The sequence below is a fragment of the Pezoporus flaviventris genome, unplaced genomic scaffold (assembly GCF_033815535.1).
Source record: "Pezoporus flaviventris isolate CSIRO_AGI_PZ_B2104156 unplaced genomic scaffold, CSIRO_AGI_Pfla_v1 ptg000078l, whole genome shotgun sequence".
In the NCBI taxonomy this organism is placed as follows: Eukaryota; Metazoa; Chordata; class Aves; order Psittaciformes; family Psittacidae; genus Pezoporus; species Pezoporus flaviventris.
This window is the reverse complement of record NW_026892626.1, coordinates 15,986,249-16,001,975: the sequence shown is the minus strand read 5'-3', so window position 1 is coordinate 16,001,975 and position 15,727 is coordinate 15,986,249. Positions and strand designations below refer to the sequence as shown.

At 44.2% G+C, this 15,727-nt stretch overlaps 1 protein-coding gene across 5 annotated transcripts in view; it reads left to right on the top strand.

Moving 5' to 3' along the window:
* SMURF1 (SMAD specific E3 ubiquitin protein ligase 1) overlaps positions 1 to 15,727 on the top strand; it is a 46,498-nt gene that overhangs the window by 13,036 nt on the left and 17,735 nt on the right. For all 5 annotated transcript variants that reach the window (XM_061473656.1, XM_061473652.1, XM_061473653.1 and 2 more), the window contains exons 2-5: positions 13,922 to 13,960; positions 14,596 to 14,704; positions 15,291 to 15,424; positions 15,546 to 15,611. In XM_061473656.1, coding sequence (XP_061329640.1) covers positions 13,922 to 13,960; positions 14,596 to 14,704; positions 15,291 to 15,424; positions 15,546 to 15,611 — 348 coding nt within the window. The remainder of the gene's footprint in view (positions 1 to 13,921; positions 13,961 to 14,595; positions 14,705 to 15,290; positions 15,425 to 15,545; positions 15,612 to 15,727) is intronic.

Sequence of the window (15,727 nt, the reverse complement as noted above, 5' to 3'; positions counted from 1 at the left end):
ATCTATTGATTCAATTTGGAACGGGAAGCAAGCCGTCTGAGGCTTTGACTGAAGCAGCTGTCCTCGTGGGTTGTTCTGTTAGAGATTAAATTTGGGCTGTGTTAATATGTTTGATGAACACCTTTTAGCTTAGGAGAACTTTCCTCCTGTGGTTTTGGTTGCAGCTGAGCGGTGTCACTTGCATAAAATCCTGTCTCTGAATACAAAACACACGTGTTAAGGTCATAGAGGAAGAGGCGCGATATCTTTTCATTCAAGCTCCCCTTTATGTATCTAATACCTTTGATCAAGGTATCTCGGAGCAGTAATGGGATTATAATTCATTGATGTAACGGACACAGACATTTTGTACAAGGAAAATCACAACCCGTTGCTGTTGCAGGCAAAGTGGTGGATGTGTAATGCTGAAGAAGCTATGACCAAACATCCTGGTTGGCATAAAGCACTGCAACGTTTTCATCAAGATCCCAGCCTTTATGAGTGGATTCTCATGAGATTAGAAAGGGGGTTTCCTTTATTGAGCAGCTTGCAAGTTGCTCTTAAAGCAGTTCCCTGGTGGGGGAAGTCCACGTAGGCTGCTGTTAAGCCACTGCTGAGAAACTGACTTTGCAATGAAAGCATTTATATTTTTAATGACAAAATTCCCTGCTGGAATGCTTACATGCATGCTGTACGTTGCCTGTTTGCATTCTAAACGCTGTTGTAACCCTGCTCTCTGCAGCTGGTCGGTAACTAAAACATTCCTAGCATCTTTTGGCTGGAGATTCAGTCAAGGACGTTTCACATCCTGCTTGCAAGAAGATGATTCCAGCCTTTCTTGAAGCTGCTCCAAAGGAGATTTCCTTCCGTAGTGGGTAGGGAAGTCACTGCTTATGGTCCAAGGGCTTAGTGACGTCCTCTTGTTGTCATGACCTACCATGCTTAACCGATAAGCAAATGGACATATTTAACATAGCTAGATGGGACAGGATAAGGGCTGGGGTCACTCTATATCCGTGATGTGTGTTCTGCTTGAGCTCACTCAGCTCGTGAGTTGGTGTTGGCAGAATAATGTGGATAAATGTTTTAGGGGCATGAAGGAAAGGGGCTATGTCTATGCCCATAGGCAGCAGACCTCCCTCCCCACGTCCTGACCAAATCGAAGGGTGTTTGCCATCATGGATTAGTTGTTCTTGCTCACCCATAGATTGGCTCTGCCCACTCTGTTTGTTTTGTTCTTCAGCCCTGGTGACTGTCAGTAGCGCTGGGCTGAATAAACAGAGACTATTGATCAAATTTGAAGTCATTCACTTGGCAGTTTAAATAGATGCTGTCCTATATAATTAGAACAAGGGAGTAACACATAGGCTGATACAGCTTTATCCTGAATAAAAGCCTTCTTTTCATGAAATCTTGTTTGGTGCTATTCATCTCTGGGGTTTGTGCCTCTCATAGGTCACACAAGAATGAGACATTTTGTTTCAAATACCTACTGTGAAGAGGATGCTTTTGCTTGTGTAAGAGCAAAGACACTGCTACAGCATGGATCTGCTGAACTTTGGGAATGGCATTAGGAAGAAGAGGGCGCGAACATAAGGTTATTGGTTAACCACATCCACCTAGAGCACACCTTGAGGAGGAGGACCACTCGGTATTGCTCCTTCAGCTCTGAAGCAGTAGCAGGTTTCGATTGTCCATCTCACTGCTGAGAGAAACACACACGTGCCTGTTAGATGTGGATGTTTGTACTCAAACACAACGGGGGATTAATTATTTCTGAGGGAAGACGTTCCCTTTTCATGGCTCCTGTCGCGCAATGTGCCTGTCAGCCTTCAAAGTGATGGCAACGTCTGGGATGCAGCACGGCCATGAGACACGGACCACTTTGCTCTGTGGCGTAGCGTGAACGCACCAGCGAGGAGCAGCAATAGTGTCACTGGTAGATGTGCAGCGTGTGCCTGCAGCCAGGCCCCTGCTCCCGAGTCACCCTGCTGCCGGTCCCTCGAGAGCAGGCAAATCCCGGAGCAGGATGTGCACGCGTTGACCCACATTTCCTGGGGCAGAGCAGCCGTCACGTGCAGCTCACTGCTTGGGGGTCGGATGAGAACCGATGTAACTTGGTTCTGTCGGCATCCGCGGGGATGCGCTTTTAGGGATTTGCCACCTGTGTGGTTAATACGTGATGAGGTGGATTGGAGAGTGTGTGTATGTGCTTCTCGTAGGCAAGACTTAGCATTGCACAATGGCAGCATCAAAAGAAGTCTTTTTATGTATTATTCTCTTATAAGGCTGGTTATTAAATCACATCTTTTCTCTAACTAAAAGCTTTCATACTAAATCCTGGGAGAGTTTGTTCCATAGGGATGTTTTTCCTGCAACAGATGGACAAATGCCCCATAGAAGAAAACGGTGATTTCTTACTAGAAAGGCAGAAGTAGGTGAATGAATGCTAAATATTCAGCTCCCCAAAGCTATTAATGTCTCTGTAATTGCAGTCTTTTTTTGGAATAAGCCTCATTCCTGTCCCATTCTCCTTTCCCCTCATTCACAGCTTCCTTATTCCTGCACAGACACACTCAGCCCCCTCCTTCCCATTAGCTGGTGTCACCACTGCCACCTCCCGCTCCCCACGCACCCAGTGCGAGTTGGGCAGAGAGGATAACCCGGGAGGAGCTGATTGACTGGCAGGTATCCAGCATCGGTGCCCTGCACAAATACAGGCGTGTGTTTGGTGCTTCCTCTGGTTTTCCTTTGTAAACAAGGAGGGTTTAAGCTGAACTGTGAACAAATGGAGACAAACCCCAGCATAAAGAAAGCAGAGCGATTTGTAACGTCTCGGGGGGATGTTAACAGGGATTAGAACAGGGTGAAGAATCAGGAAGCAAACTACTGAAGACCTGAAAGCTGAGAATTTCCAGGAATTAAAAGCAATATTCTAAACAGAGGTGCTCTCTTCAGAATCAGAAGTGATGCCGAGGATTTTATCTGGGAGAGCACAATTCTTTCCCCTTCCTGAATGTAAACTGCACCTTTATTTTAGCTTTTCTGTTGGAAATTCCTGAAGCAGTTTTTTCCCTTTTTGGAGTGATTTTTTACATTTGACCTGGACAGTCAAGGTGTCACTTTTCCATTTCTTTTTTTCATGTGCTTCTTGAATCATCTGGAACGTGTGACTATGAAATGGTAACGAAGACAAAACCAGATGTGTGGCTGTATTTTGCCCAGTGTCAGTACACAGAGTTGCTGTACCAGGCTTGGGGTTAGTGCTCCTGCAGAGCACCAGCCTGACAGTGGCTGCTGCAAGGGGAGATTGACGATTGACATTAGGCAGAAGCTCTTCCCTGTGAGGGTGCTGAGGCACTGGCACAGGGTGCCCAGAGAAGCTGTGGCTGCCCCATCCCTGGCGGTGTTCAAGGCCAGGTTGGACACAGGGGCTTGGAGCAAGCTGCTCTAGTGGAAGGGGTCCCTGCCTGTGGCAGAGATTGGAACTGGATGAGCTTTAAGGTCCCTTCCAACCCAAACCATTCCATGATCCTCCTCCGTGTGTCCCATGGTAACAACTAAGTTCTGCTCAGCCTGGCTGAATGGACTTGGAAAGATGCTGGATGCTGCTTAATGTGGAACCCTTCTCTGTTCTTGACATACAATGTCAGTAATAAAACTGCTCACCTCCCTTTTAGTACAGATTTACTGCAGCAACGTGTCCAGGTGGTATTTTTAACAGCTCCGTGGTGGGTTTTTTTTTGTAGCAATACCTTTACTTGACTATTTTAAGTCTTCCCATTTCAGTTTGTTCTGTACTGACACAAGCTGAAACCCAGCTGAAGAATGGAGGTTAAAACTGGTCACTAAACACACACAAGAGCTGGGAATCATCAACAAAAGAAGTCAGTTGAATGTTTTCATTCCCTCTAACATGGGCAAACCCTTCAGGTTTTCCCAGAAGGCACTAAAAGCATTTACATCTCAGTACTAAGATCCAAGTTAGGATTAAACCCTCATTTATTATGGGCTATTAGGCTGTGCCACTTCTTTCTAGCACCAACTTGATCTTGATGATCCATATGTTTGTTATCCTCAGGTTGATAATGACAGCCTAGGGAGCTATGGGAAGAGAAAGAATGACTTCTGAATGAATTCCAGCTGGTTCAGTTTTTGGCTGTCCATTCACTAAGTAGCCTAGAACAAAATGAACTCATTGCTCTGGGCTTTTGTGCACAGTTAACTCTTCACTGCATATTGACTTTCACTGCCCTGACTTTTAAATCTGAGCTCTCTCTCAGCCTGTTCAGAAAGTACCAGGCCATCCCATCTGTTTGTTATCATGCTCACCACAAACCAAACACCACGTTGGCGAATAAGGAAGGCAGAAGCTCTAAGAGCATGGAAAAGTTTCTTTGGCAAAGAGGCCCAAGGCTTTGAAAAGCTTTACATGGCAAGGCTTGAGGCTTTTTATGTTTCTATCCAAACATGCCAAAAAGCACTCGGCATACCTCAGTTAAAACACAAGCCTGGAAAGCAGCTTAGAAGCTCTAGAAACGAGGGGAAGTTTCTAAGTCATTTGGTAACCTGAGGTATGTGGTTTTAAAGCACTGATACAGTACTGCTGCCTTGCTTGAAAGGAAGAATGCTTTTCATTTACCTGCAGAGAAGTCTGGGGTGTTGACTTTGTGCCTCTTGAAGAGTCATCCAGTACCTGTTGGAATCTGTTCTGGTAGCAGGAACTGGAGTTGGCTCTAGTGCTAGAAGAGGCGCTTGGTAAGTGTTGCTCTTTGCAGTAGGTGTCTAGCAACTGCTTGTTTTGGGATTGCTCAGTTACTAAAGAAATGCAAAATGAGCCTAAAACACCTTAAGCCCAGTGCACTGTTTTTATATACCTGATATTCCATAGGTTAAATTTCTCTGTGGAGTTTCTCTATTGGAGGTTCCTCACTCAAATGGTTCAGAATGAACAAAGAAATGTGCATTCTTGACTGTTGTGACCACAGCGGTCACCAGTGTTTCATGCTTTTAATTGTGACTTGTCAAATTGCTCAGGCAAAAGCTTGTTCTTTTGTATTTTCAGTGTTTTTAAAGATGATTTAATCTAATTTCGTTTCGCTGCCAGTTGCCTTCACCATCAGCAGCATCCCAGCTCACCTGTTCTCTGGCCAGCTTCCTCTTCTTGCTTTGCTTTAGTTGAGCACTGAGTCGGGCAGCCCTACTTTGACCAGAGCCAAACCTGCATATTTAGCTTTCAGGCAAGATTCCATGGGAGTTGCTTAACTAAAGCTCTTCTACTGATACATTTAAGCCCTCACGAGATGAACTAATAGTTTACATAGTTTACAACTTACACATAACTTAACGCCATTCATTTTTCAAATAACAATGTTCTTGCTTTGAAGCAATCACTTGATGCAAACCAGACATGAATTTTGCCCTCTTTATTAAAATACCCCCATTGGAAACTTTTGTTGCTATAAAGTTGATTTTATACCTTATTTAATTGCACTAAGATATCAAAGAAGCCAAATACTGGTTCTGTCTGGAAAAAACCAAATCTCAGTTCTTAAATGGAGATTGGGCACGTGTTAAATCGCCGTTCGCTTTCCCTCCTTTACAACAGCGTTTAACATTCAAATTGCTTTGTTGAAATATTACCACTACCTGGATGTGTAGGGATGTAAATACCAACCCCTCTGTGGAGAGACAAAACATATGGTTTAGGTTTTAAACTGCAGGATCTGCTTTGGTTTAGCTGGGAAGTTTTAGACCTTTTACTGTTTGACAGTAATTCAGTGCTTCTATTGAAACGGTGCTTGGCTCTATCTGGTCATGCTTTGCCAAGGTTTTCAGTACCAAGGTTTCTGCTTTCTGCTCTCAGTACCAAGGTTTTTACGTGTTTCCCAGTGGAAGGCCAGACTTCTTTGGGCTTTGTGCAGGACAGGCAGATATTATGAGGCCACACAATATATATATGAAGAGAACCGGCAATAATATTGGGTTAAAAAGTACAAAAGGTGTGTGTTCTGTTCCTGTCGTTTCCAAACCATTATGCTCCGTGGACAGAAGCTCAAGGCCACATCTGTTTTAATTGCTCTGATTGCTTGAGCGTTCTCCTAATTCTAGGTCTATGGGTAAGCATCTGCAAATGTGTTGCTTCTGGTTTTGGTTTCTTGTTCTGTGCTTTCCTCTCCTTTATAAAGCAGCAGAGAGCAGTTGTGCTGGTTTCCCTCCCGGACTTAGGAAATGAATGTCTTGTAAAAGCTCTAAGTCCATTAATTGAATGGTGGTTTGGGGAGGGGGGGGAATAAAGCTGCCGTTAATAGAGAAAGGTACTTGTAACTTGAGCCTCACAACCTGGTTGTAAACCATGCAGTTGTAGCAGTGGTACGGCCGGCCCCATAGAGGATATCTGGGAAGAAAGGGAATCTAAATTTCCATGTTTTATAGGGAGCAGGGGATTTATTGGAAAAGCCTTTTATGCCCTGAATTAGTAAGCAAATGATCAGCTGCACGGGGGAGTCCTTCTGAGGTGCTTTTCGGTAATGAAAAGAAGGTGTTTAAGGCTTTCTGCACTGAACTTCTGAAAGTGGAGATCAGAGGCATGTTAAATTAAACACACCTAAAGGAAACGCTGACTGAGCACTTGCCTGTGCTGCATATGGGGGCTCTCATTCTCCGTTACAGGGGTGTCCCCTATTTAATAGGTTATTTCTGTCAGAGCAATGTCTTGGGTGTTCTATATTCGATGAATCATTCACTGTTGTTCATCTGGTATTTCTCAGAGACACAAATCTATACATCTGAAGATCTGCACAGCATCTTGAGAAAGGACCTTTTGTATCCAGGGAGCAGGACTAAGTCTGATGCCCAGCTCTGCGCAGGACCTGTTGTAAGCGCCGTTAGGTTGAGTACGTGATCCCGTTAGGTATTAACATCTGGAGAGGTTTGAAAAAGGTGCTTCGAAACCTCCCAAGTGTTAAAAGCACAAAATATTTTTGGCAATCTTGGTAAAACGGAGTTTGGAATCTGAGTTATGAGTGCATGTGGGTGGAGGAACATGGTTTTCATGCTTTAGGAATTTTTTTCCAGATGCTTTCTCAGTGCTTGGGTAACTGTAAAAGTGAAGTATTAAGCCTTCAGCATGGATTTATTCCTTGCTTTTAATGTAATTGAAGGAAATGGAGCCACAGTTTCCTGGTGCGTTTTGAGCTTTGCTATGGGGGTGATGTTGCAGGGCTCTGTTTCAAAACGTGAGCACAAGTATGTGCAAGCTGCACAGATAAACCCATCCTGTTCATTGCATCCACAGTGTTCGTTGCACGTGGTTGGAGATACAAGAGGTATAAGGCGAGAAATCCACAACTGGGTCGATCCCAGCAGCTAACAACTTGCACAAGTGATGTGCGGAGGGAATGAAAAATCCCACTTTGTGGCTTTTATTTCCAGTAGGAGTTCTGTCATTGCAATTGCTTTGTTTAGCTGTTAACTAAGAGTTTGTGCTTGCCCTGAGAACAGGATATTATTCTGTGTGGTTTTAATGGAAGATTTTAGTTCTCTCCAGAGAGTTCTATTGCTGCTGTACGCAGGGGCTGACACTATAGCTGAAGCCTGAGAGTATCCTTTGTTTACAGAGAGCTTTTTTGGAGCCTGTTTGTGGACCCAAAGGGAAAACTTGACTGAATTTGGGAAATCCCTCTCTACAAAATCAATGTTCCACTTGGTCATGGTTCTGGTAGGGATGGAGGACTGAGTTTGCAACCCCAAATAGGGGTAGAAATGACCTGATGTTCTGTTAGCGTTTTCTCTGGTAAGACTGTCATCAATAGGGTGTTCTTTGGGAATGGCTGTAAAGTGGCAACAGTAAGAACAGATTCACCTCTCCAATTCCAGCTCTCAAAGAAGGTGGTTGTGCTTTGAACATGTTGGGAGACGGTGTGCCAGGACTTCATGTCTGTAAGACTCAAGCAGTCGGAGATGCTTGGGGCTTATGTCTATCTAGGAAATAGGAGACTGTGTAGGGAGTATGAGGAGGTTCTTGGCCTGGCTTAGGGGAAGGCATAGCAAAGTCGTAAGCAAACTGATGTAATAGCTGGGATTTAATGAAAGATTTAATCTGAGAGGTAGCCTTTATCTCAGGCATTTGTTATGGGTGAGCAGAGGGGGAAGGAGAGAAAGAGGAGTTAGTGTGAGGGATAATTGGATGTGCTGCTTTCCACCTCTCTGCTTTGTGTGCCTTTCTCTGCTTCTGTTCAGCAGCCCTGATTCAGCTTGCTATTGATCTTTTTATCCCTGCAAAGTTCTTCAGCTAATTCCATAACTCAGTGTTTCTCCCAAGTTTTACATCTCAGTCTGTTCATTCTTAAACTTGCTTTACAGGTCTCAGTTAACTGGGAATTTAATGAGTCTTGTACTTCCAATAGGCCTATGCTGGTTCTTAATGTTACTGAGGGCTAAATCAGCCCTTGCTGCTGTGTATATGAAGACTTATTGTTTGGTCAATTTGAGTAATTCTTAGGAATCCTGGAGTTGAAACTCTCCTGTTTTGTCAACTCGGTATTGTTTGCGCTACGAGGACTGACTCGTTCATGACGGGTTTTTGCTTAGGTAGGATGGAATCTTGCTTCCTGGCTAAGTAGATACTTTAATGACATGTTAATGGGCTAATAAAAATGGGTTCTTCTGGGCGTGTGGTTTTTTGAAGATCTCTTCAAAGTTGTCTAGTGTTTGCAACTGGCTGCACGAAGCCAAGTTCCAGCCCACGAGGAAAGCAAGCCTTGAAAAGAGGCTTTGATTTTTCGCTGCAGCCTACACAAAAGAGCCACAAAAAGGCTTCGTGTATCAAATCTAGCAACTCTTTGAGAATCGAGGGGTTGTTTTTAATGAAGCACTGCTTTAATCTGGTAGTCAAGGTCTGCTTTAGCATGAGTTCAGGCAGAGTCTTACAGTGTCAGGGTAGGGCATGACGTAGGCTGGTCCTTGAAGGCTGAAGGGTCTCGGAGGGGGGTTTGGTTGGCTGGTGTGTCAGATTGCAGATGTCAATGGCACCATGATGCTGGTGAAGGCCACTCAACGCACGTTGTGCATCAGATTAGTTCTGTGCAGCTTATTGGCTTATTTGGCTTCAAGTAAGGGAAGGCTTGAGTTTTGTTTAGCTTTTTCTGCATGCTAGGCACTGCAGTGATTCACAGGCAGTGACTGAGAAGTTAAAGCACTCAGTGGATTTATGCATTTCAGTCTCAAGCAGGCGAAGAGAACGACCAGAAGCATTCCTGAAGCAAACACAAAATAGGACTAGAATAGAAACCTTGGCCTTTGTGGTGACAATTTAGACTCTAGTTTGTGAATAAAGGGGGGTATTTTAGTGCAGTGATGTGGCTAGCTGTAAAGAAACAGCATTTTTAAATGCTTTGTGCCTTCAGCCGCCTTTCCTTTCCCATTAAACCCTTTCTCTTGCACCATACCAAGGACTGTCACCCTTAAGAAAGCACAACACTTAAACCCTTCGTGGGGTGTCTGGTAAAGAAATAAACCCAGACATTTATCTGCAGTGAAGTCTCATTAAAGTTGTGTGCAGAGAAGAGAGCAGTGAGCAGAGCCCTATGTAAAGCCGTTCAGAAGGGGTGCTTTGTGGGATTCAGGGTATTTGCCACAAAATAGGCTGAACCATTTGGCTGCGACGTGATTTCACATCATAGCTTCAGCAATTGCGGCCACGGCGTTAGAGCGGTGGTAAAAAGCTGATGTTTGCTTTTTTTCCCCTTGTTTTTGGAGGCTTTTTTACACTTCAAGCCCATTATTTTTGCCGTGCAGCCTCTCAAAAACTTGTTCAGAATGGCACAATTTGTGCTGTGGAAACCAGCCTCCAAGCTGGGGCTGCCCTGCTGTCCAACAATAGGTTTGGAAGGGACCTTAAAGCTCATCCAGTTCCAACCCGGTGCCATGGGGAGGGACGCCCTCCACTAGAGCAGGTTGCTCCAAGCCCCTGTGTCCAACCTGGCCTTGAACGCTGCCAGGGATGGGGCAGCCTATTCAAATATGAGCTGCTTTGCAGCCTTTTGTATTTGCAGTGATATGCTGTGGCTTTCATTTCATTTTCTGTCAAGATCTTTATCCCTCTCCCCTCCAAAGCCTCATTGTTCTTTGCTCCTTCCTCACATCTTAAAACCCACCAATCTGTGATGCTTTTAATGATTGTGCTACATATCTCTGTGATTAAAGATGGTCGACACAGAAGTAAATGTTAAGTAAAGCCCTTTCTACATCCCCAGCCTGCTGGCCTGTGTTTGTCTTGTGTCAGAAAGCAGAACGAATGTATCCTGGAATCTAGCTGCCTGTTTGCACAAGCACAAATGATTAACCTGGAGTAGCAAAGGGAAGGCCAGAGATGGCTGAAGGGTGGATTTGCTAGCAGCGTTCACTGTGACCTTCCCACCCCTTTCCTAAGGAACATATGGACGTAGTGCTGGTTTGTCTTGTCCTCACAATTAACTTGAGTACTAAATTGAAGGCTGTCGTTAGCTCTGATCCTCTCCACGTGTAAAAGTCCTTAATCTGAGCAAGGAGGCTCTTACCTTTAACTTGCAAAGCGTGGATGAGCGCAGTCCCAGGTGCAGATTTGCCTGCTGCTTTGCATTGGGACTGGCTGGGACCTATGCAATATTGCCATCACTTACCTTTTGGTTTTCCTTTCTTCCCTAGGTCTCAAAACACAACCACCTAGTTTTTACACTGCAACAGCAACCAGTGGTAGCATCTTAACCCTGTGGGATGGGGTATGTTGTGTGTGAATAAACCCCGTGTTGATGCAGACAGCAGTGTGAGGACTCCTGCAGACTCACTTTGAGCGCTGACAAGGAGGAGGAACATGCGCATGATGGCTTTGATTTTGTAGGCTAGGTCTGTTTACTTGGAGATGTTAAATGGTTCCCTCTCCGCGCTGTCTTTCTCTGCCTCCCTTCCAAAACTGCTGGTCTTGCTGCAGAGGTAGGTGGTGAAGAAGCACCTTTCTGATGCAACTCTCAAGTGGGTTGTTCAGACCTTGGTGCCACTCCGTGCTTTCCTTACTACACCCGTCTGTAGCTTGTTCCTGCGGCACCTCCTGAACCACAGCAGATGATTCATTCCTGCTTTGGAAGCAGGGTGGACAACCGGGGGCTGGCAGAGGAACCACTCCGCTCACTCAAGTTCCATCTGCATTGAAGACATCCCCAGGGTGAATACTGACTTTGTAGAAGGCTCGTCCTTTCTCTTCCTCCTGCCAAAAATGCTTTCACACTAGCACTTTACCCAGCTGTCTAATTTGGCCTTTGAAATTCCCTCAGTAATGTCAGGTACTTAGAAAAACATTCCCATCCCTTTATAAATATTACAATCTAGATGTAAAGGCATTGTTTCAGTGCTGTTTGGGACCTGTTGTGTGAAGAAGAAAAAGTTCTTCAGTGCTGTGCAGCAATCCAGAGCGGGAGTATAAACAAATACTGTGTCAAGCTCAAACAAGTCGGTTGACTTTGAGAAGGCAGAATGTAAATGCCCAAGTCAGGAGAATTAGTACCTTTGGTAACGTTGCAACGAATGCAGGGAGATTGCTCTTGCTAGCAAGCCCCAAACCCTTTCTTGTTGGAAAGAAAGGAAAACGAAAAGAAAAAGCACTTTGGGAAGGAGGCAAAGATGGGGTTTGGTCAAAGCTCGTGTAAAGCGCGTCTCCGTTTGCCTACAGTTCAGTTCTCCACCGCCTCCGTGCCAGGGGTAGAATTAATAACCTTTAAAGCCTTTGTAGCTCCATCTACCCGAGCTCACAGGTTGCAGGCTGGAAGGAGCAGCACTCACATCCTGCTCGCAGTCTTGCTGGAGTTCTATTGGAGAGAATGTGTTTAAGGAGCACATCTGGCATCGACTCAGCTTTGCAGAGCAAGCAGGGGCTGTCTGCTCCGCCGCTGGCATTGCTCCATATCCGAGCCTCCCATTGCTGACCTTTGTCACCTGTATCTTTACAGGAATTCAGAAGTCTGTGGCTTTTAAGTGATGGAGCCCTTAAAAATACTTGTTTTGCTCTATTGGGTTTAATATGCTAACAGTGGAACAGAGCCAATAGCCCATCTTGGGCAGCCTGATCCGGGAGATTGCTCCATAAAGGTTTATTTCAGCTATTAGCTCTTGCGCCAATATTTTCCTTACAAGAAAGAGTAATGATTTCTCTTTGCAACCTAAAATTGGGGGTTTCACAGGCTGCAACTGGCAAATTGGCAGCCGTACTCATCTGAAAGCCTGTGGCAGAGGGAAGAGAGCTAAATGAAGTCTACAATAATAGCTTTAGAAACTTGAGGCCGCTGAAAAAGAAAGCACACCTGAAATCTAGAATAAAGGTGGTAATTATATAGTCAGACTATATGCAGGTGGTTACAGAGGGAATACTTTTCCAGCTCAATAAGGTATGCTTAAAATTGGGGATAAGGAAGTAAAATGAGTTGTTTGGTTTAAAAACTAAGAAGGAAAGCTCCACCACTCACAAGAACTTCAGCATTCCCTTTGGCTGGTACCAGAACACGCGAGTTCTGGGTTTTACCTATCTTTATTCCCTGTTTTCCTGGTATTTTTTCCCTCTGAAGTAACGGGAAGAGGAAGTTAAAGGTTGCTGTGTCGTGCTTCCATTGAGCAGTGGATGGTGGTTCTGCAATCCTGCTTTGTTTCACGTTGAATTGCCACAGTCCTGCAGACTTCTCCTTCTCGGTCAGTTGTTAAGAGAGAAGCTGTCTGTGGTTGTGCCCTTTTGCCACTGTAAGAAATAAGTGATTTTTAAGCCATTCTAAATATAGGTTCCTGGTGTGGCTGCCTTCATTATTACCAAGACAAAGGGTTTGTGTGTTTATGTCCATGCACGTCTGGGTTACACAGTGGACTTCTTTGGTCTGTTTGCTTGGCACGTGAAGGGAGGCAGGTTTTGTTCTGCTGCTTCTGTGAGGGGGGTGGGGATGTTGCTCCAGAGTTCAGAGGTGGAACTCTTGATGAGTAAAAGAAAGAACTTAAAAAGGGGATTTGTTCCCATGTGTTTCCTACTGCATCTTCGCTTTCCCTGCTGCAGAGTTAAGGTGAGACTTGAGTGTAAGTCAGGAGCGAGATGAGATAGAGATGGGATGAGAAGGAGAAATGGACCATACCAGGGGGAATAGCCATTAGAGTATCTTCTGAGCATTCATTCTCATGCTGAAGGATCAGAACTGGGTGGGAAAGAGACTACCTCAAAACCAGTTAGGTCTTTTATAGCCATTGTCCTCTCTTGGCTCCTGGGTTTAGGTAAGTTAGAGCTCTCATCTTTGGCTCTGTAGTTCTTTTCCCTGGCCTGTTAGAAGAGTTGAATGCATACTGAGCAACTCAGATTGTACTGAGCAGTCCTTACTGAAAAGCAAAACTGGACTTATAGCTGGTAATAGACTGAATAGAAATGGAGATTGATGCGAGTGTCCTGATCTGATGTTTGTTTGAACTACTGTGCTATTGAGTAGACTTGGAGAAGGGGAAATAATGTCTCATTCGTGGCCCTTTCAAAGGAAAATCTTGATGCAATTACTTGGTTTTCAATGCACTTTTTCACCTGGGGTCCTGTCACACCACAAAACCTTCCCGTGTTTGCAAACTGCTCACCCTGTGACAGCAACACCACCACCACCAGCCTGGTTTAGCATTTGTGGACCGTGCGGTGTAGAAAATCAGGAGGTTTTAATGCAAAGGGACGTTCATGAAATCTTTTGTGTATTGGAACAATAGAACAAAAGCAGCAAAGGCATTTTTCTCTTTATGGAAATCCATATTCCAGTCACAGATAAAGAAAACAATGCTCACTTTTAATATGTGGGCATTTATTATGGATTATGATCAGGTAGTATTGCAGCTGCTGTGATTGCCTGAAAGGGGTTTTTCATGGGTTTAAGGTTCCTTTATCTTTTCTCTTGTTTTGCAGTATTATGTGCCAAGAACCTTGCAAAGAAAGATTTCTTCAGTAAGTATGCCCCAGTTGTATGACTTTCTGCTCTTGATTAATCAGATTTGTGTATTGTGCATCAGTGTCATGGCTCATCTGTGTATGCCATTTGTTCTGTGGTTCCATTCTTGTGGTAACATTGCATTACTACATATATGTTACCCTGAGTTGTAACTCTAGGGTTAGAAAGACCAAGGGCTCACAGATTCGAGTTGGAAGTCTGGCTGATGAGACCACAGACAAGGTGCTGCTTATAGCTCCTTGTTGGGGGTACCAAGAGCATCCATCTCAGACATGCTCTATTCCTAAAGTGAGTAAAAGATCCTGGTGCTGCAGTCTCAGTATTATGCTAAGGACTGAACAAACATGACTGCTTCTCAGTGTGTGTGGGTCACTTAAGCACTGTTAAATTAAGCACCTTTAACCTCTTGTTTCCTAAAGCATTCACAATTTACAGCAGATACCAGTCTGTATGACACAAGTACGTTCCCTAATTAGGAACTCAGTTCTCTAGTTTGGATTTACTAAAATAGTTCTAGGATAATGGCAGCTTTCCTGTCTTGGGGAGGGGAAGCAGAAGCTCACGGTAACATTATCTTGGAAGAAACAACCCAAAAAGTACTGTGTCTAATAACACCTTTTCCCTTCCACAGGACTTCCTGACCCATTTGCAAAAGTTGTTGTTGATGGGTCAGGCCAGTGCCATTCAACTGACACTGTGAAGAACACATTGGACCCCAAATGGAACCAGCATTACGATCTGTGAGTTATTTCTAAGGTCATAAATAAACAATATTCCAGAGATCTATCTAGTAATTGGAATGCAGGGGTTGGCACTGCAGCTTCGTCTTGCATTAGCAATGGAGTCACAATGGCTGAGGACTGATTTCTTGCAACAAGAAGTTGCCTGTTACTAAAGGAGAGCTGCTTTGCTTTTAGGTGTTTGAATGAAGAAATCCTTGTGCGTTGGGTACACAGCACAGCTGCACAGAGTAAGCTCTACTGGAGCGGTGCAGTCCAGCTTGTACAAAAGATTGCCCCTTTTGTAGTGATTTATATTCTCCAAATTATTAGAAACAGGGATTGTAAAGTTTGGTACATTAATCAGCTTGTTGCATAGCTTTTAATGAGGCTGGCTGTAGTTAACTTCGTGCTGCAGCAATATCAGTTTAACATGCTGGGTGAAATCCTAGTGCAGTAATTCATTAATAACACCATTTCAGGCTCAAGCACTTCTGTATTTATCATAAAGCAGCATGACCAATGTACTGAAATGTATCAGAATTTGTACCGAATAAAGCATAAATTGCTTAGAGGAAACTTGCTCTTCTAATATGTATTTTCCTAGGTATGTTGGGAAGACAGATTCCATAACCATCAGTGTATGGAACCATAAAAAAATCCACAAGAAACAGGGAGCTGGCTTCCTGGGGTGCGTCCGACTCCTCTCCAATGCCATCAGCAGGCTAAAAGATACTGGATGTAAGAACAATTCCTACCTGGTGCAATCAGGAGCCTTCCGTGCCTTGTATCTGAGTAATGAATAGTATTCCCACCCGTCCCTCCCTGGTGTTTTGTTGATCTTTCCAATTCTCATTTGCAGACCAGCGTTTGGATCTATGCAAACTAAATCCCACAGATACTGATGCTGTACGAGGCCAAATAGTGGGTAAGGATCCTCTCAGCTAAACTTTTCATCTTCGTGGGTAAATATACTATACAGACAAGTGTTCTATTAAAAAGGAGACCTGTATATTATTGCTCTGTGCCTTTTCTGTATTGTTT